The sequence below is a fragment of the Cyprinodon tularosa genome, unplaced genomic scaffold (assembly GCF_016077235.1).
Source record: "Cyprinodon tularosa strain WSP-4 unplaced genomic scaffold, ASM1607723v1 ctg71, whole genome shotgun sequence".
NCBI lineage: Eukaryota > Metazoa > Chordata > Actinopteri > Cyprinodontiformes > Cyprinodontidae > Cyprinodon > Cyprinodon tularosa.
This window is the reverse complement of record NW_024039463.1, coordinates 409,124-436,895: the sequence shown is the minus strand read 5'-3', so window position 1 is coordinate 436,895 and position 27,772 is coordinate 409,124. Positions and strand designations below refer to the sequence as shown.

At 37.1% G+C, this 27,772-nt stretch overlaps 2 protein-coding genes across 2 annotated transcripts; both read right to left on the bottom strand.

Moving 5' to 3' along the window:
- Positions 1–822: 822 nt before the first annotated feature.
- Positions 823–10,666, bottom strand: adm2b (adrenomedullin 2b). The gene is made up of 2 exons (XM_038268912.1): positions 10,312–10,666; positions 823–1,288 (listed from the first exon to the last, which is right to left on the bottom strand). The coding sequence occupies exons 1-2, from the start codon at positions 10,401–10,403 to the stop codon at positions 892–894; spliced, it is 489 nt and encodes a 162-aa protein (XP_038124840.1). The 5' UTR covers positions 10,404–10,666; the 3' UTR covers positions 823–891.
- Positions 10,667–19,302: 8,636 nt separating this feature from the next.
- On the bottom strand, positions 19,303–27,194 carry LOC119772461 (MOB kinase activator 2). The gene is made up of 5 exons (XM_038268894.1): positions 26,754–27,194; positions 23,583–23,722; positions 23,403–23,499; positions 20,162–20,286; positions 19,303–20,070 (listed from the first exon to the last, which is right to left on the bottom strand). Exons 1-5 carry the CDS (start codon positions 26,834–26,836, stop codon positions 19,832–19,834), a joined length of 684 nt encoding a protein of 227 aa, XP_038124822.1. The 5' UTR covers positions 26,837–27,194; the 3' UTR covers positions 19,303–19,831.
- Between the last annotated feature and the right edge of the window lie 578 nt (positions 27,195–27,772).

Sequence of the window (27,772 nt, the reverse complement as noted above, 5' to 3'; positions counted from 1 at the left end):
TGTATGTTGAAACCGTAGCTGATTAACAGCTTTATGCTTTTACGAGACTGAATAGCCAAAAGGGCATTAACAGGGAAAATAGTATTACAATTTTTTATAAAGTGCTTCTAAAAGCTTTGTTAACCATCAGATTTTTCTTGTTTAATGTATTTATTGTAAATCCTAGGAGTTCTGCCATTAAAACTCATTTTCAGTGGGCTGTGTGATCATTTCCTTTTCAGGGGCCTCATGCACGAAAAGCCCACAGCTTTCATAATCAAAGTTGTTGGTATGGAGATAACTTGAAACTTGTCACACAAACAAAAAAAGTCATATGCAGATTGGTATAAATGACATTATTTTTCCTTAGCATGTGTTTCCTGCATCAGCATCGTGTGTTTGCTGCATGTTTTCACTTTGATCCCTCTATTTTCTGTGATTACAGCATATTTTCTTTGCATCAATGTCCTTTGTCTGTGTTTTTGTTTGTTAGTCAAATTTTGTGTCATGCATTTGCATGGTATTTGCAGCCCTGTGCCACTGTACATGAGGCTTTTGACTTTTTGATGCTGCAAACGTTGCAGATTTAGTTCTTAGGCCATATTTGCCTTTTTTATGTTTTGACATTAAATTATTTGTCAACCGCCTTTTGTTTTTTTGTTTTTTCTTTTTACAAATGCTGCAACATTTAAAAATTCAGAAAAAATTCAGCAATTGCAGTGCTATTAAAAATACATAAAAATTACCTCCTTAACTATAAAAAAACAACGACAAAAAAAAACACCAGACATATAGGGTTAACATATTAGTTTATCTCCAATCTAACATCACTACTGTTTTTTTTTTTATTTTTTTTATCTCTGGTCCAATTGAATTGAAAGATATGAAGATGCTGAATGTTCCAGTACAATATTAGCCGTAGCTGTGGGGGCTGCGGGGGTCAATCGGTGAGGAGTCCTCCCTCCCGTTCTGTCCAATAAGCTGGTAGAGACGGTGGCTGAGATTCTGCACCTGACAGGTACCAAGGTAGCACCCTACCCTCATCAGGTGGCCATGACTTCTTGCACCGCCACTGCTGGCATGACGACGACCCCGTGACCTTCGCTGCCACACCGGCACAACCTGCAATGCATTTCTGATTCCATGAACTGACATGTCAGACAGCTGGGATGTTGGATCTCCTTGTGATGGGATCTTCCAGACATTTCTTGTGTCTTTCTGAGGGATTTGGTTACTGAGGGCAGCAGAGAGATCGGTCCGTGTAGGTGGGGAGAAGTGGGAAGGTGACTCTTTATTGATTTTGGATACACTGGAGAAAATAAAACAGAAAAGAAGGTTAGGATGTGTAGTTATTTTACTAATTAATAACAAAGTGTAGTCATTGCTTTTCCCATTGATTTATGAAAAACTGAAATGACTATATTATTCTAGTGCTAAAGGAAACATATACATAATGACAGCACCAACATAAATGATTTATAATCAAACATTTCTAACATAATCTCAGTCTATGAAACTGTCCATCACAAAAAAGGGCACCACCATATCTGGAACATGAGTTTTTAAAAACAGGGGGAAAATGTATTATTTTCTTTACAAAAATGTATTGGTTGAGAATATATGCTACATAAACCACATAGCCCTTTTACTTAGAACTTATTGCAACTACATATATGATAAGGATTGTTACACTAGTAATGATAAAGATTCTCTGCAAAGTCCAACAAAGTTAAAAAACAATTCACTGGACTTTGTTTCCAAGTTTGAAGACGTTTCGCTTCCCATCCAGGAAGCTTTTTCAATTCAAAATGTCAGAAATAGCGTTGAGTTCGAAGCTTTATAGAGTAGCCCAAAAACTTGTTTTGGCTTAGAAAACATGCAAATCGAATCAGAAGAACGGGTCCGCCCCTCAGTATAGGAGAGTCGTTTGGGTTCTTTGTTAGCCTGAAATACCAAATGCTGGTCTATGCCTCTGAAAGGGGGCATTGTTGGCCTGGCTGACCAGGCAAGATGTTTTGATCGCCTGTATGGGGATGGGGGTTGAGATAATAGCGGGACTTTTTAAACTTACTATGACCTGGATGACTGAGAATCTTCACCAGCATTCTCTGGAAAGGTAAGTGTAACTGTCCAGGGGATAGTTAAGAGTTAAAAACTCTGTTTATGGTTAGGACAGTTCTATAATTTATGAATATTTATTTTAATTGATTTTGTAAAGTTCATTTACTGTTTTTTAGTTGTATGTGAATAAAGGTTACATGACTTGTTCAGTTAGTGGATTTGAACTGAATTACAGGTAATCCAATATGGCTGCAGAGAAACATGCCAGCATTGCAGAAGCATTACTGATCCACTCAAGAGGAAAAGACTAATCTGTTCTGGTTGAAGGGCACACATGGTTTGTTTTGATTATTTGAATGTTTCATGTTGATATTTTAGCATGTAGGATCCATCTCCGGTTTAATCTAGTTTTGACCAATTTTCTTTGAAATCTGTGTAGTCAGAGACATTAACTTTGTGAACGTGCTATTGAAATGTTTTTATATTCTGCATTTTTGTAGTTACTCTTACTGAGTAGTTACAGTAAGATTTGTGAAAGAAATGGATGAAGAGATCAGATTAAACTCAACCTTATTTAAAGAGCCCTTTAAAACAATCACAGCCGCCACAAAGTGCTGTACATACCAAGGAAAGTTTAACATGTATAAAAACAACACAAAAGTTTAAAGGTATAGTGGAGGATGTTCTTTTTCCGAGTGGATCATCAAAATAAGATGTCCTCCTAACTGTCAATCTTTCCGGTGATATATTTACGTAAGGCTGTCCTAAGTGCTCGTCCCCATTTTCACTTACCGGTGGTAAATCTGACATAGCAGAAAAACTTTCCAAATCTTCTTTGGGAAAGTAAGCTTGTATGAGAGATGCAAACAGTAACTTTTAAACAGAGTGTGCACGAGGAGAAATGGGCTCATGCATGCTCTCGCATGCATTTAATAGACGTTCCCTCTCGCCTGCACATTTTTTATATAGTGGAGAGGGCGGGTCTTTTTAAACAATTGTGAAAATCCACTACTATACCTTTAAAACAATAAAAAAATATTGCAGACATTTTTCTATGAACAGGCTGCTGTTTCTTTTTTTTTCTATCCCATTCTATTCTATTGTATTCTGCCATTTTTGCTAATGAAGCAAAAACTCTACATATTAGTGGTGAAAGTATGAATGCTAATATTGCAAGACTGGATTTTATTGTTTTCTTCAAGCAGTGAGAAAAGGATTAAAACCTGATTCTGATAAATCCAAATCTTCTCTGACAGAAATAGTTGAACAGAGGATATGTAAAGAAATAAAATAAAAAGAATCATTGAAGTGTTTTAGACTTGCCAACAGGGTAATCTGTTTGTGATGTCTGTGGCTTTGTCCATTGAAACCATTTTCAGTGCTCACACACAGCCACAAAGTGATGGTTTGTTTCATTTACAGCTTCTCGGTTAATAATTGACATTTCCTAGAGTCCCTAATATAGACCCTAAAGCCCTGTGGTTTGCTCTTCTTTCCCAGCCAGACTGGAGTGGTTCAAACCGACAGGGCTGAGAAGCAGCTGACGCTTGGGTTTGCTCTGGCTCTACCACAGCTTAAACAAAATATCAATTGGAGTTAATCAACAACGCTGTGTGCACTGATATATCTCAGGGGAGCAGAGAGGGAGAGAACAGGGAAGTTACGGCCATGAATGGACACTCTGAATATTGCTGAGACGATTCTGGTTGTTCCTCATGAGTGTGTTTCAAGCACTCTTATTCTAACCTCCCTGCTGACTTGCAGAGTTTTTGTCTGCAGACATCACAATACACCTTTGTAAGTCCCCCCCCCCCTTCTTTAGACGTTCAAGAGTTCAAATACAGAGGGTCATATGACCCTTCAGAGATTATGCAACACTTAGTATACATGATGGGGAAAAAACAAGGACGCAACTCATAATAATGACATGGCAAGGTTACCTCTGTGCTGTTTACCGTTGTTATGAAATACATTGGGTTTGACTCAGGAAAGTGAAATTCATGTAGAATTCATGGCCATGCAAAAGTATTTAAACCCCTTGACCCTTTTTACATTTTTCCGTGTTAACACATATTTTTCATTAGAATTTAAAGTGACTATTCACATGAAATAGCAGAGAGGCAGGCAGGCTCAAAGGTCCAAACACAGAAATAGATCAGGATCAGACTAGGATCAGACTAGCAGAACACTATAGTAACGCTAGAGAACTCTCAACACCAAAAGGCTGAAGAATAATCTGGCACCGATGGCTGGGAACCAGGCAGCTTAAATACAAAACCAGAACAGAATATGTGCTACTTTGCCTTTAACCATCTCCAACAACAACAAAAAGTTGTTTAAAAGTTTTAACTTCAATAGAGTAATTCGAACTGTTTTTTTTAGTGTGCCGATGCCAAGATGGTAATGATAATAGCTGAGGAGCAATTCAGGAAGTAAAAATAAAACAATGAAACCGAGAGGAAATTTTTAATTGGTTTAAAAAAACAAATGAAATGTCATATACACATATACCTCTTCAACCTGGGAGGTAAAGAGGAAATGTGGGTCTGAAAACTCTTGAAAGTTCTTCTGTGATTTGCAACTTAAAAAAAACAGCAGTTGAAACTGTAGCAACAAAGGCACAACTGCGTCTATTTGTTTTATTCATCCTCAGAACAGAGTGAAATAAAATGTATTAATGATCATAGGTTTTCCTCTGTTAAACTTTAAATTTTAACAGATAATTGTATGTTATAATTCTAATATCCTAAAAAAATTAAGAAAAATGTAAAACAAATATATATTTTATGTGGTTCACAGCAATTCTTAGAGTATGCATATATTAAAGAATATATAAGGTGAATATATTAAACACCAATGTTTAGTTCTATGGTAAAATCCATTGCTAAAAAACTATTTTTATTTTGTAAAAATAATAAGTATTTATAGAGAAAACACTTGTTTACACAGTTATTTTTAAACAGGAAGATGTGAAATAATAATCAACTTAAGGTTTGTTAAGAAAAGTGGGCCATAATAAATGACATTCTTTATCCTGAGTCTAATCCTGAATGGTATTTTGATCACTCCCCCAGCTGGGCATAGGGCGCCCTCACTGCCAACACAAATGCATGTTTCACTGGTGGCTAAAGCATCAAATGTTTTAGGTATTTTCAATGTATACTTAATGGATAAAACTCAAACAATGGCATTACCTAATATGTTATTATTTCTTCATAATGGTTATATTACTACATGGCATATGAAAGTAATAACTGTCTTCAAGTTATAAACATACAAAATAATTTTAAGGTTTCACAGATTCATAACAAAGAAATATATACTTGTTTTCCTCCCTAAATAAACTTTCATCCACACATTATTAAATGAACTTATGAAAAGCTGCAGTGAGGTTAAAAAGTGTGTCTGTGGATTGAAGGCGGTATATTTGTTTTGCAGGAGTTATGTAAGCTAAACTAAATAAAGCTGGTTGGAATTTATGATAATACTGGGTTACTTGTAAGTTATGAAAATTAGTTTATCAAATAAAGCTGGATTTATTAATCAGAAGACATGAAAGACAGGTTTGAGCTCATTGAGATTATTGAGCATCTGCTTTTGATCCTTCGTATTAAAAATAATCTCTGCTTAGTCTTATTTTGGGACAGAATTTTCTTAGAACTATACAAAAACAGTCTTGTCAGTTTGTAGGTCAGACATGGGCAATGTGGAGTCAACAAGTCATCTCCCTGTCATGTATTTGTTCTACCCAGCCACTGAAGGAGGTGAGTCCAATCTTCACCGTGAATTAACCTGTGCAGATTGGACTCACCTGGTTAATTGGCTGGGTAGAACAAATACATGACATGGAGATGACTTGTTGACTCCACATTGCCCATGTCTGGTAGTTTCCTAGAAGTGCAAAATGGTACAGAATTTTAGCATTTATATCAATAAATCAATCAATAATCATAGATAGATCATAGATCATTTTTGAGTGTTCTTAGCTGCTCCCAGTAGCCTTCTGGATTGATGTTTGATGTCTCAGCAGTTATCCATTGGAGCCACTTCTGCAGTGTGGAGGTTTCTGTCCTGAATGCCCTGATGCAATTTAGCCATTGTTTTTTGGCAGCCTTTCAAGTTAGTCTTTTGGATTATGTCATTTCAGATGCGTATGTCTAGCTTTAGTCTACATTTTGTTGTGTGTGTATCCTATCTATATAGTACACCTCCTATAATTGAAATGTCTTTATTGTCCCAGAATGGGGAATTTCACTCCCTGCATTTAACCCATCCCCTTGGGGAGCAGTGGGCTGCCATTGTGTGGCAGCCGGAGAGTAGTGTGGAGTTAAGGGTCTTGCTTAGGAACCCGGAGTGCAGGCTGTGGGGACTGTATTGGGTATTTGCAACCTTCTCAGAGCACAAGGGCACTGTGTGTTCCAGGAATCCACAGAACAGGTTCAGAGTTCCATGCTCCGAGCAAAAAGCAGATGCAGACAGGCAGAATCCAGCAGGAGTCCACAGATTAGTTAATTAGAGACACTAATTCACTAACTCCTGCTGGAATCTGCCTGTCTGCATCTGCTTGTTGCTCGAGGCATGGAACTCTGCCTCCATGCTCTGTGGATTCCTGGAACCCTGGATCTGTCTGTTCCTGTGTGGATCGGAACCCCTGACTGGACGGCGGACTCCTGGATTCCAGAACTGAGCCTGTGTGATCAGTTTCCCTGACCTGGATCGGATCCCTGCCTGGTCACTGAGGTTGCTGCATCGGGGACATCCTGGGCGGCTCTGCGCTGCAGCTCATTTGGCAGTCCATCGGCTGGATCCTGACTTCCTCGGAGAGGATGGACTGAACTCTTTAACAAGGTTAGTGACTCACACAGATAATCAACTCCCGTCAGATGATCGTGGTTACTAACCAGTGTCAGATTTTGGGTGGGCCTCACTCTGATTGGTTATAGCAGTGAGCCAAGCAGCAAATTTCAGAATTTCAAACCCCAGCTGCCACCTGCTTGTGAAGCTCATGACACACCTTAAATGCTTAATGCTACGTTTACACAGAATGCTATTCAAGCAGCAAAGAAACATCTGCTGCTTCATTTTTTTTTGGTTCTACACAGATGTGCCTCAAGAGCTTCCTTGATGCTCCTCAGGAGTGTCAATTAAAGTGTGTACAGATGTTTCTAATGCTTCTGCTGCTCCTGTGTTTAAAGGAAGATGTTAACTATATTTGCTATGATAAGTGGGTAAAAAGTATTTTTATGTTTTGAAGTGAAAAATCCCACCTCAAAACATTGTCTGTTCAGTTAGTTCCTCACTATTACGATCCTGCCTTAAAATATTATTTTGCTGTCGGAGCCGCATAGAAGCCAACATACAGATGGTGTATTGTCACTGGGAATCCCCAGCACCAGCTGCCTCAGGCCCGGTCACCTCTTGAAGGTGGAAGTATATGTTAGCATTTTTCAGGTATGCGGTACAAACTGCAAGTTAATTTTACAAGTTAATTTTAGAATTAATAAACTGTTTTGGTGGCGTAATTATAGCGCTCTGCATGAGCAGTCCAGTTTCCATCTCCCTGCCAGCTCCCAGATTAGCTTCTCTGGTTGGTTGATGTGCAAAATTTCAATTGTTCCAGCTCCAGAATCTGCTGCTTGTGAAGGGCTTCATGCGCCTTAGATGCATAGAAGCTCACGAGGCGCTGCTTGGATGCATCAAGATGCGCTGCTCCTGCTGCTCGAGGCGAGCTGCAGGACCTTTTGATGCACCTTGTTGCACATTAACATAGACTTTGCATGTAAACTGTCTGTTCCTGCTGCTCGAATCGCATTCGGTGTGAATACAACATGTTTGGATGATGACATCGATGGTAAGTAATTCAGACCTGTTGTAATACATTATAAATTTGGCCACTTATGGTAAACACTGAAAAATGATTAAGTTGCCACTTTTGTGACAAATTGATGTACAGATGAAATTTGAGAGAAAAAGTGAAATACTTAGCATGGCTAACACAGATTAGCCAGAGCAGTGAGTTATCAGCAAAATTTCATAACCAATATTAATGCTGTGCAGTTTTGCCCTCACAAGTAATATGTTCACCAATTATATGGAGAGAAGTGATACCTGCACATTTAACATATGGCCCGCCAATATGAAATATACAATTAAAAGGAGAGTGCTGATATATGCATAAGCACACCAGAGTAACTGATTAGAAACAAAGCAGAAAAGTCTATCTCTATGCTGCTATAACTGTAAACTTTAAGATACATTATTGTCATATTAGCAGCCATTCACTACTGGTGCAACTTCGGTTACAGACTGGGTTCATAAAAGAACAGCCTCACATCCCACCAGTGGGGGTTGATTTGCTATATCTCCAAGCTACTCTAAGACAACTTGGACTACAACTCTTCTGACTTATGCAAGACTAAACACTATATTATTTCACTTTATGCACTCAAATGAGATACGGATATCAATACAATTTTACCCTCATTGTGGTGTTCCATATTGAATTTCTAAACATCTTTTTTTTTCTTAACATCTAAATTGTCTTTGATATTTGATCTTTATGTTGAACTGTTTTATGTTATGTGTTCAGCACTTTGTGAAATATGATATTGTTGTATTTCATAAATACAACAAATCCAGTTTAAAAAATGAAAAACCAAAGGTAGTGGGAGAAAAAGATTAACTTTGCTTCCTGTGACTGAACAAGAACAAAGATCTTTGAAAGACATGATAAACATTAGTCATAGGAAAACCAGAATCGATATAAACAGTTGCTGTTTATATAAACCACATTTACTCTCTGGTCAGACCTTGGGTATTGTAAGAGAAGCGTAAAGACATATGGAAAATATTTTATACTTCACAAGGCTGTTAGCAGGTTTAATACTACAGTTATTGACAACAGCAAGAATCACACAAAAAAATGCTTTTAAAGGTTGTAAAAATATATATATATATATTCCTCCTCTTTGTTAAATATAATTTCACTAGGACTCACCTAGAGTGTAAACCAAGCAGTTTGCAGGCATTGAGCTATTATCTTCTCCTTACATTTGATTATGATAGAATCCAATCTGAGACCTTCTGATGCACATCTTTAGGTCCAAAATACATGATCCTCAGGTGGAAGTTAAATATTTCTGTCCTTTAAGATGTTGCATTAGTGAAAATCCATTAAATAAAGTTTTAAAGACAATGAATCAACTGGGATCTGCATTTATAGTGGTGTAAAATAAAAGTATTTGTCACACTACTGATAGAAAACCATGGAATATTATACTAACCATTCACAGAGTTTAAGGGTTTAAAATATTACTAAGAATGAATACATGCATATTAAATGTATGTCTTAAAATAAACTGAACCACCTATTATTATCAAATAAAACCTTATCTCTTTGTTGATTAATGTGAACCGCTGTCTCACATCAGAAGAAGGCAAAATACTTCCCACCTTCCTTCCCAACTCCTCAAATCTATTTTCACAGGCAAAACTTTGACCCTCCATCAGAATCCTGCTGTTTCATAACAAGGACCTCCTCTTCTCTTTCTCTCATTACTGGCTTCCTGTTCTCTGTTGGCATGATGGAAAAGAGGCAGTGTGATGCAACATCAGTCTTAGTTTGAATAGCTGTTAGACTGTCCTTCTATATCCAAGATTTTCCTTTGATTTCCTTTGAATTCTCATGTCTGCCCTCCACAGTGTCTTTGGTTAGTGCTTATATTGCTGTAATTTCCCTCATTGTTGCTGCCAGGATAAAGCTTGGCCCCTTGGTATTTAAATGTGTTCCTGTCCCAAATCCCTCTAAATCACCAGCACCACCATCTCAACCTCCTGCTGCAGAGATGAATCACCTTGTTCTACTGGTGGACCTTTTTCCCACATCAATGACTGCCACAAAGCACAAATAGAGCTAATTTCTCACCATGCTGCTCTAAACTACAATCCTGAGTCCTTACTGTAGCTAAAAAAAGCTTGGTGATTCACCCTATTATTAGTCCAATAAATAAAAAATAAAATGAATGAGCAAATAATCAATAAATAATAATTATAATGTTTTATCATTGTTGTTAGGTTTGAGCAGCAACTATTTGGAAGATGTTTTATTGCTGTTTTCGCATGTTAAAAGTGCACAGTCAGATCTCTTCAGTCCAATTCTATCATAATCAGCTCAATGTTATACAGCACTAAAATACTTCAGCAAAAAAAGATAGTGATTCATCCCTATCAACTTTTCTTAAGAGCCTTTGTTCTCAGAAAGCATAGGGTTACCTGTGTCTGTGAGCCCTCAGATCCCAGGACTGGATCTCCACAGGCTGAAGGCTGAGCAACAGGCACAGCCAGACCAGAGGAAGGCCCCTCATGGCAGCAGGGAGTAGACAAACCTTCCTGGAGGAGGTGGTTCTCAGTAGAGCCAAATACTGGCAAAACTATATCTGATTGCAATTTAAAGTAACAGCGAAAACGGCTTGAGGAATGGCTGCCTAAAAGCAAAACTGCAGCTTAGAAGTCCTGATGAAGAGTCCCAGATTGGTTTTAATAAAGGCCAGGGTCATCCGGCGTGTCTGCTGCATCCTCCGAACACTGACCTGTTATCTGACTTGAGAACTTGGTACTTCATTGGAGTGCTCTTATGAAACAACTGGAGGGTTTCTCATTTATAAACCCACTCTAGAGAAGCCAGAGGGGGAGGAGGGGGGGGAGGGAGGCTTATTTTCTTTCCCCCTTAACAACCAAAAACCTATAACCTAATTAAACTTCTCTGGAAGCTCCAGTCTTCCTGTCTGATATTGGTTGGAGCAGAAAACTATTTTTGGTTTATGGCATTGTGTGTGAGTGTGTGTATGTGTGTAGGTTATAATTGCATAGATATGAACAATAGAACCTCTAAAGGTTTTTCCATTTATTTTTTCCCATTAGTCATGGCCAGAAGTATTGAGAAAGACACAGATATTATATTTTCACATGAATTGTTGCCCTCTGGTTTTCATGTGTGTATGTCAGATGTTGCATCACATACAGAAATACAATTGCAGTCATATTCTGAGTAACAAAAGCTTTTAATGACAGTTAGAATTAGTTCATGCAGCAAGTCAATATTTGCAGTGTTGACCCCTCTTCTTCAGGACCTCTGCAATTCTCCCTGGCAGGCTCTCAATCAACTTCTGGACCAAATCCTGACTGATAGCAGTCCATTCTTGCAAAATCTCTGCTTGCATTCCTAGGTTTTCGTTTGTCCAACGGTCTCTTGATGATTGACCACAAGTTCTCAATGGGATTAAGATCAGGGGAGTTTCCAGGCCATGGACCCAAAATCTCTATTTTTTGTTCCCTGAGCCAGTTAGATATCACCTTTGCTTTATGGCAAAGTGCTCCATAATGCCGGAAAAGGCATTGTTCTTAGACGTTTGGGAGAAGTTGCTCTCGGAGGACATTCTGGTACCATTCTTTATTCATGGCTGTGTTTTTAGGTAAGACTGTGAGAGAGCCGACTCCCTTGGCTGAGAAGCAACTCCACACATGAATGGTTTCAGGATGCTTTACAGTTGGCATGAGACAAATCTGGTGGTAGTGCTCTCCTCGTCTTCTCCGACCAAGCTGTTTTCCAGATGTCCCAAACAATCGGAAAGGGGATTCATCAGAGAAAATGACTTTACCCCAGTCCTCAGCAGTCCACCCCCTGTACCTTTTGCAGAATATCAGTCTGTCCCTGATGTTTTTCCTGGAGAGAAGTGGCTTCTTTGCTGACCTCCTTGAGACCAGCCTTGCTCTAAGAGTCTCCGCCTCACAGTGCATGCAGATGCACTCACACCTGCCTGCTGCCATTCCTGAGCAAGCTCTGCACTGCTGGTAGCCCGATCCCGCAGCTGAAATACTTTTAAGAGACGGTCCTGGCGCTTGCTGGTCTTTCTTGGGCGCCTCTCTCCTTGAAGTTCTTGATGATGCAATAGATTGTTGACTGAGGTGAAATCTTTCTAGCTGTGATGCTCTTTCCTGGCCATTTATGCGCAGTGCAATGATGACTGTACATGTTTCTTTAGAGATAACTATGGTTCAGAGAAGAGAAACATTGGTGCCAAGTACCAGCCTCTTTTTAAAGTGTCCAGTGGTGTCATTCTTACTTAATCATCACAGATTGATCTCCAGCCCTGTCCTCATCAGCACCCACACCTGTGTTAATGGCGCAATCACTGAAACAATGTTAGCTCGTCCCTTTTAAGGCAGGGCTGCATTGATGTTGAAATGTGTTTTGGGGGATAGAGTTCATTTTCTAGGCAAATATTGACTTTGCAATTAACTGCTGTTACGCTGATCACTCTTTATAAAATTCTGGAGTATATGCAAATTATTTTTGTATATGCAAAAGTAGTAGACTTTGTAAATATTAACATTTGAATCATTCTCAAAACTTCTGGCCATGACTGTAAATGTTTTGCTTTTAAAAAGAATAGCAAATCCTTTGGTTAAAGGAAATGGTGCATCTATCATTAACAAAGAAATGTAATAAAACCAGCTCCCCATTAACTGCATATTTTACATACATAGGCACGGCTAGCATGGTGCATACTGTACAAATTTGTCACAGGCATGATCTATTGTTGGTTTATCATATTAAACTCTAAAACATTTTAAACTTTGCTGATTATTTGACTCTATGCGTATTAATCCTTCTAAACATCATGCTACCTTCATTTCTTAATTGCACTATTTTTTCATGTATTTCTGTTTAACAGTTTCTCAGATAGCCCAGCTATGAGTCAGCCAACACCCTTATAGTTTAAAACATATTTGCTTTGTTTTTCTAGATTAGAATTTGTAAATTGTAAACAAAAAACAAGAGAAATGAACTAAAAAAAATAACCAAAAACCTTTTTTTTAAAAATCCAACAAATTCCCCCCAAAACTAAATTATTGAATAAAATACAGCAGTGTCATGATTGTGCCCTTTGTGATCTTCTGTTTAAGTTTTTTTTTAGTTCTAAGTTACACTTTGATTTATGTTATTTTGTGTTTTCTTGATCATTGGTGTCTTTTCCATTTTGTGTTATATTAAGCCATGTTTTAATTTTTAAGTTACTTTCTGTTGCCCCCTTGCGCCAGTCTTCCTTCTCTTAGCTCCTTCTAGTTACTTCTGTCTACACCTGCTCCCTATCAGCTAATTAGTCCTCCCATTGTTTCTGTCTCCCATATATACTCCTCCCTTTTCAGTTATTTTTGCTGGATTCTCATCATTCTTTTGGTTTATTCCTCCCTCGTGTGTCCTAGCTCTTTTGGTTCTTGAGGTCTCCTTGTCAATCAGTTCTGGACTTTGTATTTTAATGTTTTTTTATTAAATCTGCAAGAAACCACCTCAACTTCTGTCTTTGCATTTGGGTCTTCTAAAAACCTCCACATATCAATGCGTTTTTTTGCACCATGTTTTTTTTCCCTCCAACTCTGTTTACATTTGATCACTGCTTAACTTTAAGGAATGGAAATGTCATGAAAACTGTACTAAACGAATTTTCGTTTTGTGTACACTCTGTGTATACATGTTGAAACATGTTTAAACATGTTAAATCACGTTACACAATAAAAGTAAGATAGTTATTAGTTTAGATGCCTTTTTACGATGTTTTACCTCAGAGCCACAGACTTATTATAAGGTCAGCTGCAGTGACTGACATTTATTCATCTTCCTCTGTCTTTTTGCATTCATAAAAATTTAGTTTCAAAACCATTCATTAATTTTGCAGTGCCTCACCTAAAACATGATCAATGCTTTTTTCTGCTTTGTACATCCCTTCTTTTAAGCAACAGCTTAAGAGAAGTGAGGTTCAGCAGCAGCATTAGGATTTAGTTTGGTAAGACCAGCACTCAGCTGATGATGATTTAAGATGATCTGTGTGTTACTCACATGCAGCTAATCTGAGCACTCACATGGATCGGTCTCAGAAGGAAAGAAAATAGCCTGTGCTTATATTCACCACAATAACGGAGATCTTAGCTTTAGCATGAGTCTGAGAAGAATGAAAGTAAATGATACATGGATGTTCTGCAGAGGGCCAGTCATCCACTGAAGTGATTCTGTTCTCGGTTTTTATCACAATGAAAGAACTTTTCTTTTCTGTAAAGGAGAACACGGATGAGAAGCTCAAAGTCAGAGTCTAATTAAAGGACCTTTCTGTCCTTGGAGGTGGCTTCAGTTCTTAATTAAATGATTGTGTGATGAGTGTGCTCTCGTTTGTGACTCAGCAGTTTGTGGTATTAAAGTTCAAGCTCAGTTTGCCCTACCTGAAGCCTCGAGTCCAGCAAGTGTGTTAACACATCTTTAACCCGTCAAGAGAACAAACCTTGAAGTGTGTGTGATTGTAGGTATTCATTTCCAGACTATGCATGCTTTTCCTAGCTCCACTTTTAAATCCTTTGAAGGTGAAACATGGTGCAAGGTCTCTGTTTCAGTATTTGTGTCTGCTGGACACCTCAGACTGAAATCAGAGAACAATTGTTAAGATGTCTTTTCTCTCTCTCCATTTTTTACATTGACATTCTCACTTTAGTTTTTTTGTATTTTACTCTCTCGTGAAAAATAGTGCCGGCAACATTTATTGGATCATCCGGTAAAGATGTGAAAAACAAAAAAATAAGACAAATAGTATTGTATAATGATGAAGTCACTGGTAATATTGCAGCCAATTCATTTTCATCCATATCCAATAAATATCCTTAAACTTAAATATGAGAACAATAAGTGATATGTTTTTTTATTGGTAAATTAAAAAATACTGGAAACTCTACCTGACTTTTTTAAGTTACTGTCAACTATATGAATTATACAAAAATATAGTTGTAATTCAACTGTTAAACATAGCCTAAATAGGTCTTAAAAACTGCAAAATGCATGATAGAATATATAGTTTCTTAAACAAATCTACGTGACACTTCTGATGCCATCTGTGGTCTATGCTGTATATGCATCCACCATTACTTTACATTACAACCAGAGGCAGTTTCTTTAACCCTTTATAGGGCAAGGTACTGTTTTTGATCACTTGCATACCCGTTACAAATGGGGTGCATACTCCTTACAAATTGAGTCCCCCCTGTCCCTCAGTGAGGTCCAGAAGCACAAGATCTATATCCAGCCATTCAGCAAGGATACTGCTACATGGCTGTATATCTTATTTTGGCATTTGACCAATTAGATGAGAAATATATTACCTCCTGTAAATTAAGCTTAAAAAAGTAAAAAAGTCAAGAAAAAAAAGGTAAAAAGCTAATTGAAAAGTAAGGGTAAAATTTAATAAGCCTAGTTAACAATTATATTTAGGTTTATAAACTAAAAAATGTAAGTGCCAGTATCAGCATTAATGCCTCTAAGGTTATGTTGTACCAAACAAAATTGTTTCTTTGACGTTTCATGAGTGTTTTTCATGAATTTCTTATAGAAACACTTTGTTATTTTTCTTAATATGTTCAAGCAAGTTGATGTTTGTTGTTATTAATTGAAATTGACATTGGCTTAAAATTTTGATTTTCAAATTATTTCACTGAGGGTCCTATAAAGGGTTAAAATTGATGGCAAGGTCTAGAAATATTTTGAAATTTAAAGGTATAGAGGAAGATTTCTTTTGCCAGGTGGATCATTAAAATATTCGTCCTTCTAATTGTCAGTCATTCTGGTGATATGTTTACGTAAGGCTTTCCTACATGCTCGTTGACATTTTCACATACCGGTGGTGAGCCTGACATAATGGAAAAATTGCAAATCTTGTTTGGGAAAGTAAGCTTGTATGAGCGATGCAAACAGCAACTTTTAAATGAGGAGAAATAGACTTGTGCATGCTCTCACACAGGTTTAATAGTCAGATTCACACAGCCATCTAACAGGCATTCCCTCTCGGGAGCAGGTACAGGGTTGTGCATGTGCATTTTTTTTTTTAAGTGGAGAGGGAGGGTCTTTTTAAAATTTTGCAAAGATCCTCCACTACACCTTTAAATTTGTTCTTTGCAGTTAAATGATCCTTAGAGAGTAGTAAGCTGGCACAGTACAAAGGAACATAGGAAGGAATCAGGGGTTTATGGGTTTGAAGCAAAAACCTTTGCAGCCTCTCTGTTACACAACCACCCAGTTCTCTAACCACTGGCCAATTTGGCTGGCATCATCCTGTTAAAAAAAATGTTAAATCCAACAACCTATTTTCTATCTGTTCCTTCAAATTCCTGAAATTTTTTTTATGTGCTGTATTCCTGCAGGATGTCGTTGCCCCTCCACAGCATGAAGTAGCTAGTAGCTCCTGCTGAAAAAAGTATAAGAGAAGGCTAATGGCAGCTGGGATGGAAACATTTTTGTTTCTTCTACTTACAGCATGGCAATAGGAAGAGGCATGGTGCTTTTTTAGGCATCTGAGAATCTGATAACTTCAAAATAACATACTTTAAATGATAACACTGTAAAATGTATTTAAACATTTATGCTTCAATGTTAGACTTTTTGTTGTAAGCCTGAGTTACCAGTTCTATTTATGTTCACTTTGTTTAAAAAAAAAAAATACTATTTATATTTATACACTTTCATTCTATCAGTAATTGTGACTCCCCTTCTTACCATTAACAGATTTGTTCCTTCTTATTTATCTGCATGATAATACACTGTAGTACTGAAAAATTATATTTTTCAGGGTCTGATAGGAACTATTCACTGAGAAGGTAAATAATTGACCTGGATTTGCCGATCAGAACACAAGGCTGATTGACATGTAAACAGAACAGGCTGATATTGATTACACAATACTTGTATTTAACATAGAGCTATTATGTATGCATTACAACAGCATCACATGTCATTAATCTTATTTTACAGCGGGCATGAGGTGCTTTTCCATATAACCAACCTGTGTTTAACTGCAGAATCAAATGGATCCCTCATCTGAGCAAACAACAAAGCTCCATATAAAGTTCCTGCTGTGGCTAAGGAGCTCTACAGCATTACATTTATGATGCTAGAACATAAAAAGTTTTTTTTTTTTTTTCTGGCATTACTGCATGTTATGTTGTTATGGAGACAATAATGCATCTATTATCAGAAGTTCTGGCTTTTCACAGCTAAAAGAAATGGGCCTCTGTGCCACCTTATACTTATATTGCAGGGAAACTGATTTAAAGTTCCAACAGTTAAAATATAAAAGTAAAAAAAAAGTGACACATCATTAAAAGGTTGGACTGCTATAATAAAAACCTAAATTCATCCTAAGCCTCTTAGGATGAATTTTACCATGGAGGCCAAGAAATAGACCATAAGCATAAAGCATATAACCTTGTTAATATCAGACTGTGATATAAACTCCAGAGTAGAGCAACAATTATGTCCTGTCTGTCAAAGATACTGGATACAAGCGAGAAATGTTGAACAACGAGTGCAAAGTGCAGCCGAAATAACCAGAACAAAAAGAAACAAATTCCCAGTGAAAGCAAAATGATGCGTCAGGTTCTCAGAAAGCAAGTTTCAGCATCAGAACTGATCGATCTGATGTTTCAATGATTAAGGTTGGCTGGGGGTCACAGCTGCAGGGGTTTTGTCTCCCTCCTGTGGTGATATAATGAATTGCAGGGTGATGCAGTCTTCTATTCCTACAGGCACAGTCATACTTATATAAATGTCTATATTGTGAATAATTACTATTGCAGCAACACATTATCTGTGGGGTAAACCTAGCCTCACAACTGTGTTTTATTGAAAAACGTGTGTTAATATCTGAGGAAAACAGATCAAATTTTATTCATTTAAAATTACAGCCGTTAAAAAGATGAATAAAATAGATTATTGCGCAACATAATCGTAAATTCAGTGCTAAAATTTAAATGCATTAGATTTGGTTAGATTTTGGCTTTGCTAGATAAATTAATACCATTAATATTTAAATTCCCCCCTGGAGCTTTAGATAGTGTTCTTTTAAACTATACAACTCTTAAGATGACTATCAGTCAATGAAACTGCTTGCTATAAGTCATAATTTTTTATTTAAAAAGGAAAAAATACAGCTGCTGCAACATATTTTAAATTAAATTGAATAAATGAGTCAAAGTAATAACTTAAATTCATTTTTGCAAATAGGAAGCATGAATTAAATAATTTGGTTTTCTATTTATTTTGCATTTTACTACTAAAGAATGATTTCATTTATTTTTGATTTTCTCATATATGACTATTTTTATATTTAATTACTTATTAAGTACTTTGGCCCTTCATTTAAAATACACTAGCTACATTATATAAAAAGTCTGGAGGTCAAGTGAATTTTTTTAATCAGTCAGGGTCCAGGTGAGCCTGTGTGAACAGACGGATCAAACGACGACTGATGCAAGGATGAGTTGTGGTATGTTACTGATAACTCTTGGAATATATTTTCACGTGTGCATTTAGTATGTTTAATCAGCCATGAGATAAAGTGGATCCAGTACCAAGAACTGACATCACAACAAAGGAATATTCAGGGAAAACCCTCTAAGGATTTCAATTAAGGGAATATTCCTTGAAGAGTCCCTAAAGATCATTGGCTGCTGCAATGTGTGTTTTTTTTATTTTGGGGACTTACAACCATCTTACAGTTTGCTTGATTCCCTAATTAAATTGTAAATATGTTTAAAATAAATATATATATGAAATATTATGTGTGAAAAGCATAGAAGGAAGCTGTAAAAACATAGCAGTAAGAAACTTTAAGTTTCACCTGGTTAAAAATGATCAAATGTAAAAAATAAACATAATAAAAACAGATCCCACTGTGTCATACTTTAACAAACTAAGGAGAAGAAAAGATGGAAGACTGTGAAAAACTTTTTTACAGTTACAGAAATTAAAACTATTTTACAAGATAATAGAATCATGGTAAAAAGTTGGTTTACATGTCTTTACTTTTTACAGAGCCTTTTTTTCCCCCTAAGTCATATTCTGATATTTCTAAACTGATTCTCATTGGATCAGGCATTGGTTTTATTCCAGACATTCATGTCCAATTTAGGTGAACTTAGGAACATAGTCTCAGTTTCCATCTCTCTTTATATTAATCAAACTCAGCATCAACTGGACATTTTCTTCTTTTTTAACCATCGTAACTTTGATAACTGCAGTTCCTCAAATGTTTTGTTTGCTTTCAAAGCAATGATATTTGTTGTCAAATCATGCAAGGAATAAATATCTCACCAGTGGACAAAACATATGAGCTACCTTTAGTTTGATTGAAATGTCTCAATAACGTTAGGATGAAGTGGCCGCTGCACAGCTACTATTTTGCATAGTTTTAATGCAAAAATTCAACAATGGAAATAAAAACAAAAATACAGAAAGTGAACAAAGGAGAATGCGATTTCCAGACTTTACTAATGGCAGCAGCTTCTGCAGTTGTTCACTTTAAAGGCTGCACCGGGCTTTAGTTAGAAGTCCAGAATTCCACATAGAAATGAAATTAAATAAAAAACATTCAGTCTTTCAACATGTAATGACTGTTTGTCACAAATCTTCATACACCTATGAACTCGTACAGTAACTGCATTCACACAATAATATTGCAGGACCTTTACAATAAAATAAGGCACAATTATACTAAAAACAAACATGCAATAAAGGCGTTATGATAAAAATGAAAATAACTGAATAACTGAGCTTACAATTCTGAGTGAATGCTTCCAGATCTTCTTAAATCTCGCATCAGAAAAATATCTAAGCTGCGATATACACTGTACTTATGCCAAGAACAGTCAGATATTATAGACTATACCAATAAATAAGCAAGATTAGGGAAATAGGAGCGTTTCATTTGTGCTGCTCCAGAGCCGTGATGAGGTCCTGCAGAGGCTTTGTGTCTTCAGGCTCCAGCAGCGAGTGTTGCTGGCAGAAGAGCATCAGGTGGCAGAAGAGTGTGTTTAGGTGTGGGTGCAAACCTAGAACTAGGACCTCACTGTAGTGAGACCAGTAAATGTGAGCCAGAGTCCTGAACAACAGCAAGAACACCTTCTGGACCAGGAAGATAAATCCATTTGGAAATGCTGCACCTGAGGTGAGGAGAAAATATGAACATTTTGATATATATAAATGGAGAAGAATGTGTGGCAGAACAACCACAATCTATCAGAGAAAATCTACCTGCTTTTGTGGGGAACACATCTTCGTCAGTGAGAAGCTCCTGAATGTACGACATGGCGTAGTCAAAGTAAAGTGGAGCGGAGCATTTCAGCTTCCTGCCATGGTCGTCAGTCCAAAAGTAGACCCTGGAAACAGGAAAACGGCCGTCTAAGTGAGAAAATGTTGACTCTGTGATTAACTGCTAAGATTTACTGCAGTAAAGTACTAAAGTACTAAAAAAAGTGTTTTTATTCTATTAATCTATTATTTGAATGGCTATTTTAGCATTTAGCTACTCAAAGCAATGACATTATTTTTCTTCATGCACTGACAAAGATTTAAAATAAGCAAGATCCTATGGCTCACTGGGACAGTTGCATGTTGTCTTTATGTTATGTATTCTTAATTACCAAAAGCCAATGAAGCCATATATAAAAAGGACTTTAAGCACAAAAATGCGAAATGTGGGAAATAAGCAGTCTTTCTGCACCAGTGGCAAACCACTTTTCTTGTAGTTCTAGAAACATTTTCCTAAAAACTAAAAAGAAACACTACATTTAATAGAGCGCTTAAAAGGAAACATAAGGGTTAAGGTGCTGATAGTGTGGTTTACTGTAGCAGCTTGTTAGACTCTGCATGTTTAATCTAAAATGACAGATCTCCAATCAGTTTGATAAAGAGTTTAACATTCAAAGAACTAATTTTTGCAAGCATAAAATCCGATCTGTAAAACTGCACTTATAGTGCAATGATTCATGCTGTTTTTTTTAGGGATGCCAAGTATTATATAAACCTTTAAATGGGAGCAGGGTCTGGGTGGAGTTAGTTGAACAAATGTCAACCCTTATTGGACTATGTGATGGAAGAAAAGAAGACATAAAATGTACCAGATTTCTCAGACTGATGATCAGCAATCACCACATCCACCAAGCTCAACCCCTTCAAGCAATAACCCAGCTTCTTTAGAATGGGTTTGTTCTGTATTTCATCATGTTTTTTATATAACCTAAAGTTGGATCACAAAGAGAAAGTAGTTTCTTTGTGATTAAAGCTTTTAGCGCTCTATAAGAGCTTACAGAACTTGTTCGGAAAAGCCTCTATTCAAATCCTTTGTTTTTATAACTTCTATCAAATAACAAGATGGACATTTTGATTCATATACATTCAGCCTAAACCAGATCATATATTTTTAAACATTATTTAAGGTCACATAAAAACATTCCTTTAAGCTAAATGCTAAAAACAATAGAAAGGAAGGTGCATTCAGGTGCATCAGTGGGAGCCAAGTGAAAGGGAATGAAAGCATGCAGACACACAAACAAAGGGAGACAATATAAGGGACCGTACAGTAGGAGAAGATCCACAACATAATGATAATAAAGCACAGTTAGTAAAACTGGCATATTTACATATCAGGGTGTGGTTTTGTATAGCGATTTAAAAGTACACAAAACATGTTAGTGTACTTTTGCATAAAAATCTATATACTATATACAAGAAATGAAAAAAGTGTCCAAAAGCAGCGGGGAAGTAAAAATAAAGTTCTAGAGAGCTGAAAAGTTCTACCCCTTTTTTGTTAAATATATTTTCTATATCTTTAGTAGAATCACCTTTTAAACTGTATGACTTGAATCATTTATTTTATTTTTTTGCATTCTTCAACAAACTTTATCCTTATTTTGCTTTTTACTGGCCCTTGCCTCATGATAAAAGTTATTTTAATTGCACAAACGTTTTCATCTCTGCTCACACATTTTCTGACACATTGAGGTTTTGTCCCAAAACATTATTTTTGTTTTCTTTGAAACCACTTTACAAATTAGGTCCTATACTGAGGTTCACTGTCTATTGGCATCAACCTAGATGATTGATGTTTCTGAATGGACTCTCTAATTATGTGTGAATGTATCCAACATATATATATTAAAAAAAAAAGAAAAGAAAAAAACTTATCGGACATAAAATCTTTAACCTGATTTAATGTCAGACGTTGAGAAAAAAAAAAGTTCATTCTTATTATACAGGGGTTGTTTAACATCTTATTTCACCCACAATAGTTTATTTTGGGGCTATTCCTTGTAAATAATACTTTGAATTAAAGCAATTTGAGAGTATGATGGGTTAAAATCTCTTGGTTGCTGTACCTGGGTAGAAACTAGTTACGTTTACTCAGCAACATTTACTTACGTTTTTCAGGAAAAAGAAAAAAAGAGCAATAATGTTTTAACCAAAAAAAGTTTCAAGCACACATTAACAGTTTGATTCAACATGAAATTACTTATGTCAAATAATCTGCAGCACTGCTGCAAAGTTTCAGTGTCAGGTATATTTAAAATATAAAGTATACCTTTTAAACTGAAGCACTTTTTAACATATATGAGGGGCATTCAATAAGTAATGCCCCTGACCCACTTCCAGATGTTTGATCCAGCTGAAATTTTGCACGTGAGGTTATTTACATCTCTATAGATTAAGTAGCAAATTACAGCTCTGAACAATTTGTGGTTTCTAACTTACAGGTGTTTGAACTGATTAAAGTCTGAAATGGAGCCTGTTGAGTGTCTAGCAGACTTTTGAAGAAATTAAAGTAACTTATAGTGATGATGCCCATTATATGACCTTGCAAAATGTTTAACAAGGTTATATTATGGGAGATTATCACTATAAGTTACTTTCATTTGATCAAAAGTCTCCCATTGGGTGCGTCCTTTCAAATGCAAAAACACAGATTTGACTCAGTTTGAACACCTGTAAATCAGAAACCAACATTAGTTTAGAGCTGAAATTTGCTATTTAATCAATAGAGATTTAAATAACTTCACATGCAAAATTTCAGGTCGATCAAACACCTGGAAGTGGGACAGGGACATTTCTTATTAAACGTCCCTTGCATATTGTATGCAACCAACTACAGTTACTTGTTTTTAACTGCTTTAAGTTATTAAGTTAAGAGCTTATCCTGCTTCATTTAGTTAATTTATCATGCCATTTATTTGACTTAGTTCTTGTATTTTTTAAAATCCCATGATTTGGTATATTACTTCATATTCTTATCAGTCTTAATCATTTTGACAAATTACATCAGATAGTTATGATGTAATTAGTACTTGCACTTTTATCATATACTACCATATTTTGGAGGACTATCTTTTACTTCTACTTTAGCATTGACATATGGAAGAAATGCTTCTCTTAATTGAGTATAATTTTAGGCAAGGCCACCAACCTCCACTTGGTTGCAGTGTAATGCTCAGTAACTCACACATTGCCTGGTCCACAGGCGGTTGGACAGGTGCTGGGAGTGCAGAACTCTGACAGGGCGCTGGAGAACAGGTTTACGTGCTTGAAAAAAGCCACAGCTGAAACAGATCAGACATGAATACCAGTGGCTATTTTTTTTCCAGGTGTCCATAGTGGAGAACAAACATCAGCTGATACTTACTGTTGGAGGCCAGCCACTCCGCTCTGTCCATACCAGGCGGCAGTGACGTGAGCGCAAACATGTTAGCGCTTGTGATTCTCTGGCAGGCGTTTTGCTGCTGCAAATACGGACGTTCCTCCTGGTTATTGTTGTTGATTCCGCTTGGGAAGATGGCATAAAGTTAATGGAGCGAAGGAACAAAAAGAGAAAGGTTGCAGAATTGGGGAATATACAACCAGTGCTGTATTAAAAAGTGGATTAATTATTCGTACTGCAGTTTGGAGATAATATGCTCGTCTGTCTTGCCCCTTTTCCGGCAGGCTCATACATCAGGGAAAAACATAAAAAAAATAGTGCAATAACAGCACTACTTCAGCAGTTAATGCAATAAAGCCAGTCGGTTCAGTGCTAAGGTAATTATTGTTAATGATGCTGACTGCTGCAAAGGTCATTGCTGCAGAGCAAATAACAGGGAGGGGTAAAGCTTTACACCATGCATCATTTCCCAGTCCTAAGGTAGAACTACATAATGTGTTGGGAACATTTTCTAGTAAGAGTGTCTGTAGATAATGCTTCATGCAAATGCCAACATATCCTGGAGAGTCTAGCTTGGCAGCGTAATTTGACTATTTAAAGTAGGTCTGACTTCTCTGTTTAGAAAGGTCACTACTTTGTTTAAAAGACGTGCATTTCTTTTTAAAACTCTACATTTTGTGATGTTAGATAGTTTTAAAAAAAATATTTGGACTGGTACAGATGGTCAACAGATGACAATTTTAGAAGTTTGCCACAGATTCAGAGCGGGATTCGGGTTTGGACTTTGACTGGGACATTTTCACATTCAATAAACTTTGATGAGAGCATTCCACTGTTGCTCTTACTCTGGTTGTTATCCTGATGGAAGGTACAACTCTGTCAAAGTGTCAAGTTTTTTTTTTTTGTTTTTTTTTTAAAGCTTCTAACAGGTTTGCTTCCAGGATTGCTCTGTATTTAGCAACATCAATCTTCCTGCTCTGATAAGGTTAATAATGTCACTAATTTGGGCTTGGTGTGTTCAGGGGGATGTGCTGTGCTACTGTTCCATTGTACAGTGTTTCCCCAGATACATATTGAACCCTTGAAGCACCTTTATATGTGCAGCACCCTGTAATATTTCTTCCCATTCATCCATGCAGGCAAATTTTTTTGCAATGCATGAATTGTAGAAAACTTTAAAACAGATCAGCACCAGAACTGTTTCGCTGTTTGTTTCTTTTTTTTAAATAGTTTTGTAGATTATGCTTGATCAGAGTCTCATCATTGAGTTCTCAAAATTCTGATATTTTTAATCTAATCCTGGCTTAAACTGGTAAAAAACTTAATCTCCGACTTCCTTTTTAAGGCAATTTATTTATTTATTTTTTTTACAAATGTTTTATTAGAAATATTCTCAGTAATTACACTGAATTGTATTCTGTTTATATTACAGAGGATCCTACATGTTTTCTTATAACTATTCCATACTTTTTCTAATCAGCATTTCTGAAAAACCCTATTTTTAAAGAGATATTTCTGCTTTGGGCAGGTGTTAAAGTATTGCAATAATCCATGATCTGAAAGGAAGGAACGAAAGAAGGGTAGCAAGAGAAGGTTGTAGGAAACTTGAAAAAAAAAATATGATTAGGAAGGAAAGAAAATCCAGGAGCAGGAGAAAGGACCAAGAACAAAACTAAGGAGAGAAATGAAAGGAGGGAGGACAGAAGGTTAGGAGGAAAACTGACGGATATTAGAATAAACAGGAAGAAAGGACATTAAGAATGAAAGAAACTATGCTATAAAGTAGGTACTAAAGAAGGAAGACACTGTTAGTAATAGCGGGAAACAAGGAAGGTACTTAAGAAGGACATAAGGAAGGAAGGAAACATGAAAGGAAGAATGAGGAAGGATACAAGGAACGAGGAAAGAAAATTCAGACAATGTTTGGAAAAAAATATTTTATTCCTACTTATCTTATACTTTCCCCATACCTATCCACACCTGAAAGATACAAAAATTAGCATTTTGTTTCCTGTATTATATAGGAACCCCGAGTTACATACCGCTGGACTTTACTGGACTCTTTATAGAAACAATTTAGTGACTACTTCAGGGGAGTATTAGTGTAATGGTGGCTAAATAAGGACAAGCTACACTTTACTTATTTTGTTTAAAAAAAAGAATTAGAAGCCCTCTATCAGATTCCTTCCACTTTATATTAATTATCTATTTTGTTTGGTCTCACATAAACCCAAAAGAAATGCAATGTTTGTAGTTTTTAAAGTGACAAAGTGTGAAAAGGTTCCATTTTAGGTATTCATGTAGGACAGTTTTTTGAAAAAACAGTTGATATTGCTGCTGCCATGTAGTTTTTAAACATCCACGGACAAACACGCAGCAGCTGAAGGTTTACTCATACTGACCTTGCCTATTCTGATAAGGATAACACTGTTCTCTGTATCAACTCCCAACCCGCACACACGGGTTGTAAATATGTGTGTGTGAGTGCTGGCTGTGGAGGGAAAATTTGTTTAATGGTTAAAACAGGAGGTCTTTGTCTAAAGGTAGAGCTCAGTGAAGACACACACAGGGGATGAATAGTGACAGTGAAGAATGTAAACATTTGCAGTGCACGGTACAGTAGCGCAAATCCATGCCAAACTTCCCCCAATGTCCACAGGAACTTCTACTAACATCCTGCTCATCTGCGGCTTCACCGTGTTAACTCGATTAACTGCGTCCTGGCTACCGGTCGTCAGTGCACACAAACACAATGAACCCGGAGGCCATTCATAATGTTATGTTTGTGTGTAAACAAACCCCCCCCCTTGCTTTTTTGTCCAGCATTACCTCAGATGTGGGGCTGAAATGACCTGTATTCATCAGCACAGACAGCAGGCTGGAAAATAAGAGGTTTTCTGAATAATGTGTTACTGGTGTAAGAGGAACCCACAATCACTGATGGCATCACACAAATATGTAACACACACACACACAAACACACACACTTTTAGGCTTTATCTGGAGGACATTCCTCTGAAGCATGTGCAGCCTGGTTTCTTCACTATTAATAGTAGTTTCAGTTTTCTTCAGTTTGTTAGAGTAGATCAGGACAACAGTAGAAATAAAACAAAGATCAGATTGTGGACAAAAAGGTAGTAAAGAAAATGAGCTTACTGTTTGTCATTGTGGATGTCAGACGGCTGAGGAGTCTTGCTGTCTACCTTGGTAGCTGAGGGGTAACTGTGGCAGCCCCCCATGGTGTGGAGCTAAGAGCAGAGCTGTTTGCTGAGCCAGCCACACTTTTCCATCCCAAACACACTAACCCACAGACTTCTGCTCACTGTGGGCAGCATACGGGAAACCCAGCTCCAACACAAACATACCTCAGTAGTTAGCAAACAGGCTCATACAGTACAGCTCACACACAAACTTCTACAAATCCACTTTTCTTACAAGGTTTCAAAAATTATAGCTAAAAGTTAAGAAAAAAAAAAGCTTTCCAGTTGTCTCTTTTTTTCTCTCCACTGATCCAGTGTCAGTGTGTTTATGTCTCCTTTGTCTGGAGTCCCACACCCAACAGGCTCCTCCTTCTCCTCTTCTCTCTCTCTGTTGGAAGCAGACAGGCAGGTTTCTCTACAACCCATAAAAGCTTAAAAAAAACTCCGCCTTCCTCTCCTTCCTTCCCACCCACTCACTCACTCTCTTCACTGTGCAGAAAGAGGAGGAAGGTACAGATGACAGACTAAAGGTGCAAAAGTTTGCAAACTTTGGAAAACTGCTGAAGTAGAGATAAAAAAGAAGCTGTGAGCAGCTGAAGGTGTGTTCAGTGTGTTTGCTAGTTATGTAGGAATGCCATGACACACATATAAGCAGTGGAATGGAGACGCACACCCACGGGTGATATCTAGATAAGATTACAAGATGAAAATAGCAAATAGGAGATGTGCAGGAGCACAGAAAAGGAGTCTTGAACTCCTGATCTAAAGCATAGCGTAGAAAAATGAGAGGCAGCTTCTTTCTGAAGGTGATGTGAGGGTGTAACACAAATGTGGATGAAAGGCAACCCAATCCACCTGCCCCACAGGTAAACAAGAATATGAGGAGTCCTGTTCTCCATCTACCTGCTTTGTTTGCTCTGTGAATGAGTCTCAGGCCCAGAGTGGTTAGTGTGGGACAAACAGACACTCAGGTTT

What these genes read in the sequence shown, in the direction of transcription:
- LOC119772461 (XM_038268894.1), bottom strand. Translation starts at nt 26,836, where the DNA reads ATGGGGGGCTGCCACAGTTACCCCTCAGCTACCAAGGTAGACAGCAAG. An exon ending in GACATCCACAATGACAAACA is followed by an intron (nt 23,723 to 26,753) that starts GTAAGCTCATTT and finishes CATCTTCCCAAG; the next exon opens with CGGAATCAACAACAATAACC. An exon ending in GCCTGTGGACCAGGCAATGT is followed by an intron (nt 20,287 to 23,402) that starts GTGAGTTACTGA and finishes TCCTGTTTCCAG; the next exon opens with GGTCTACTTTTGGACTGACG.
- adm2b (XM_038268912.1), bottom strand. Translation starts at nt 10,403, where the DNA reads ATGAGGGGCCTTCCTCTGGTCTGGCTGTGCCTGTTGCTCAGCCTTCAG. An exon ending in CTGAGGGCTCACAGACACAG is followed by an intron (nt 1,289 to 10,311) that starts GTAACCCTATGC and finishes TATTTTCTCCAG; the next exon opens with TGTATCCAAAATCAATAAAG.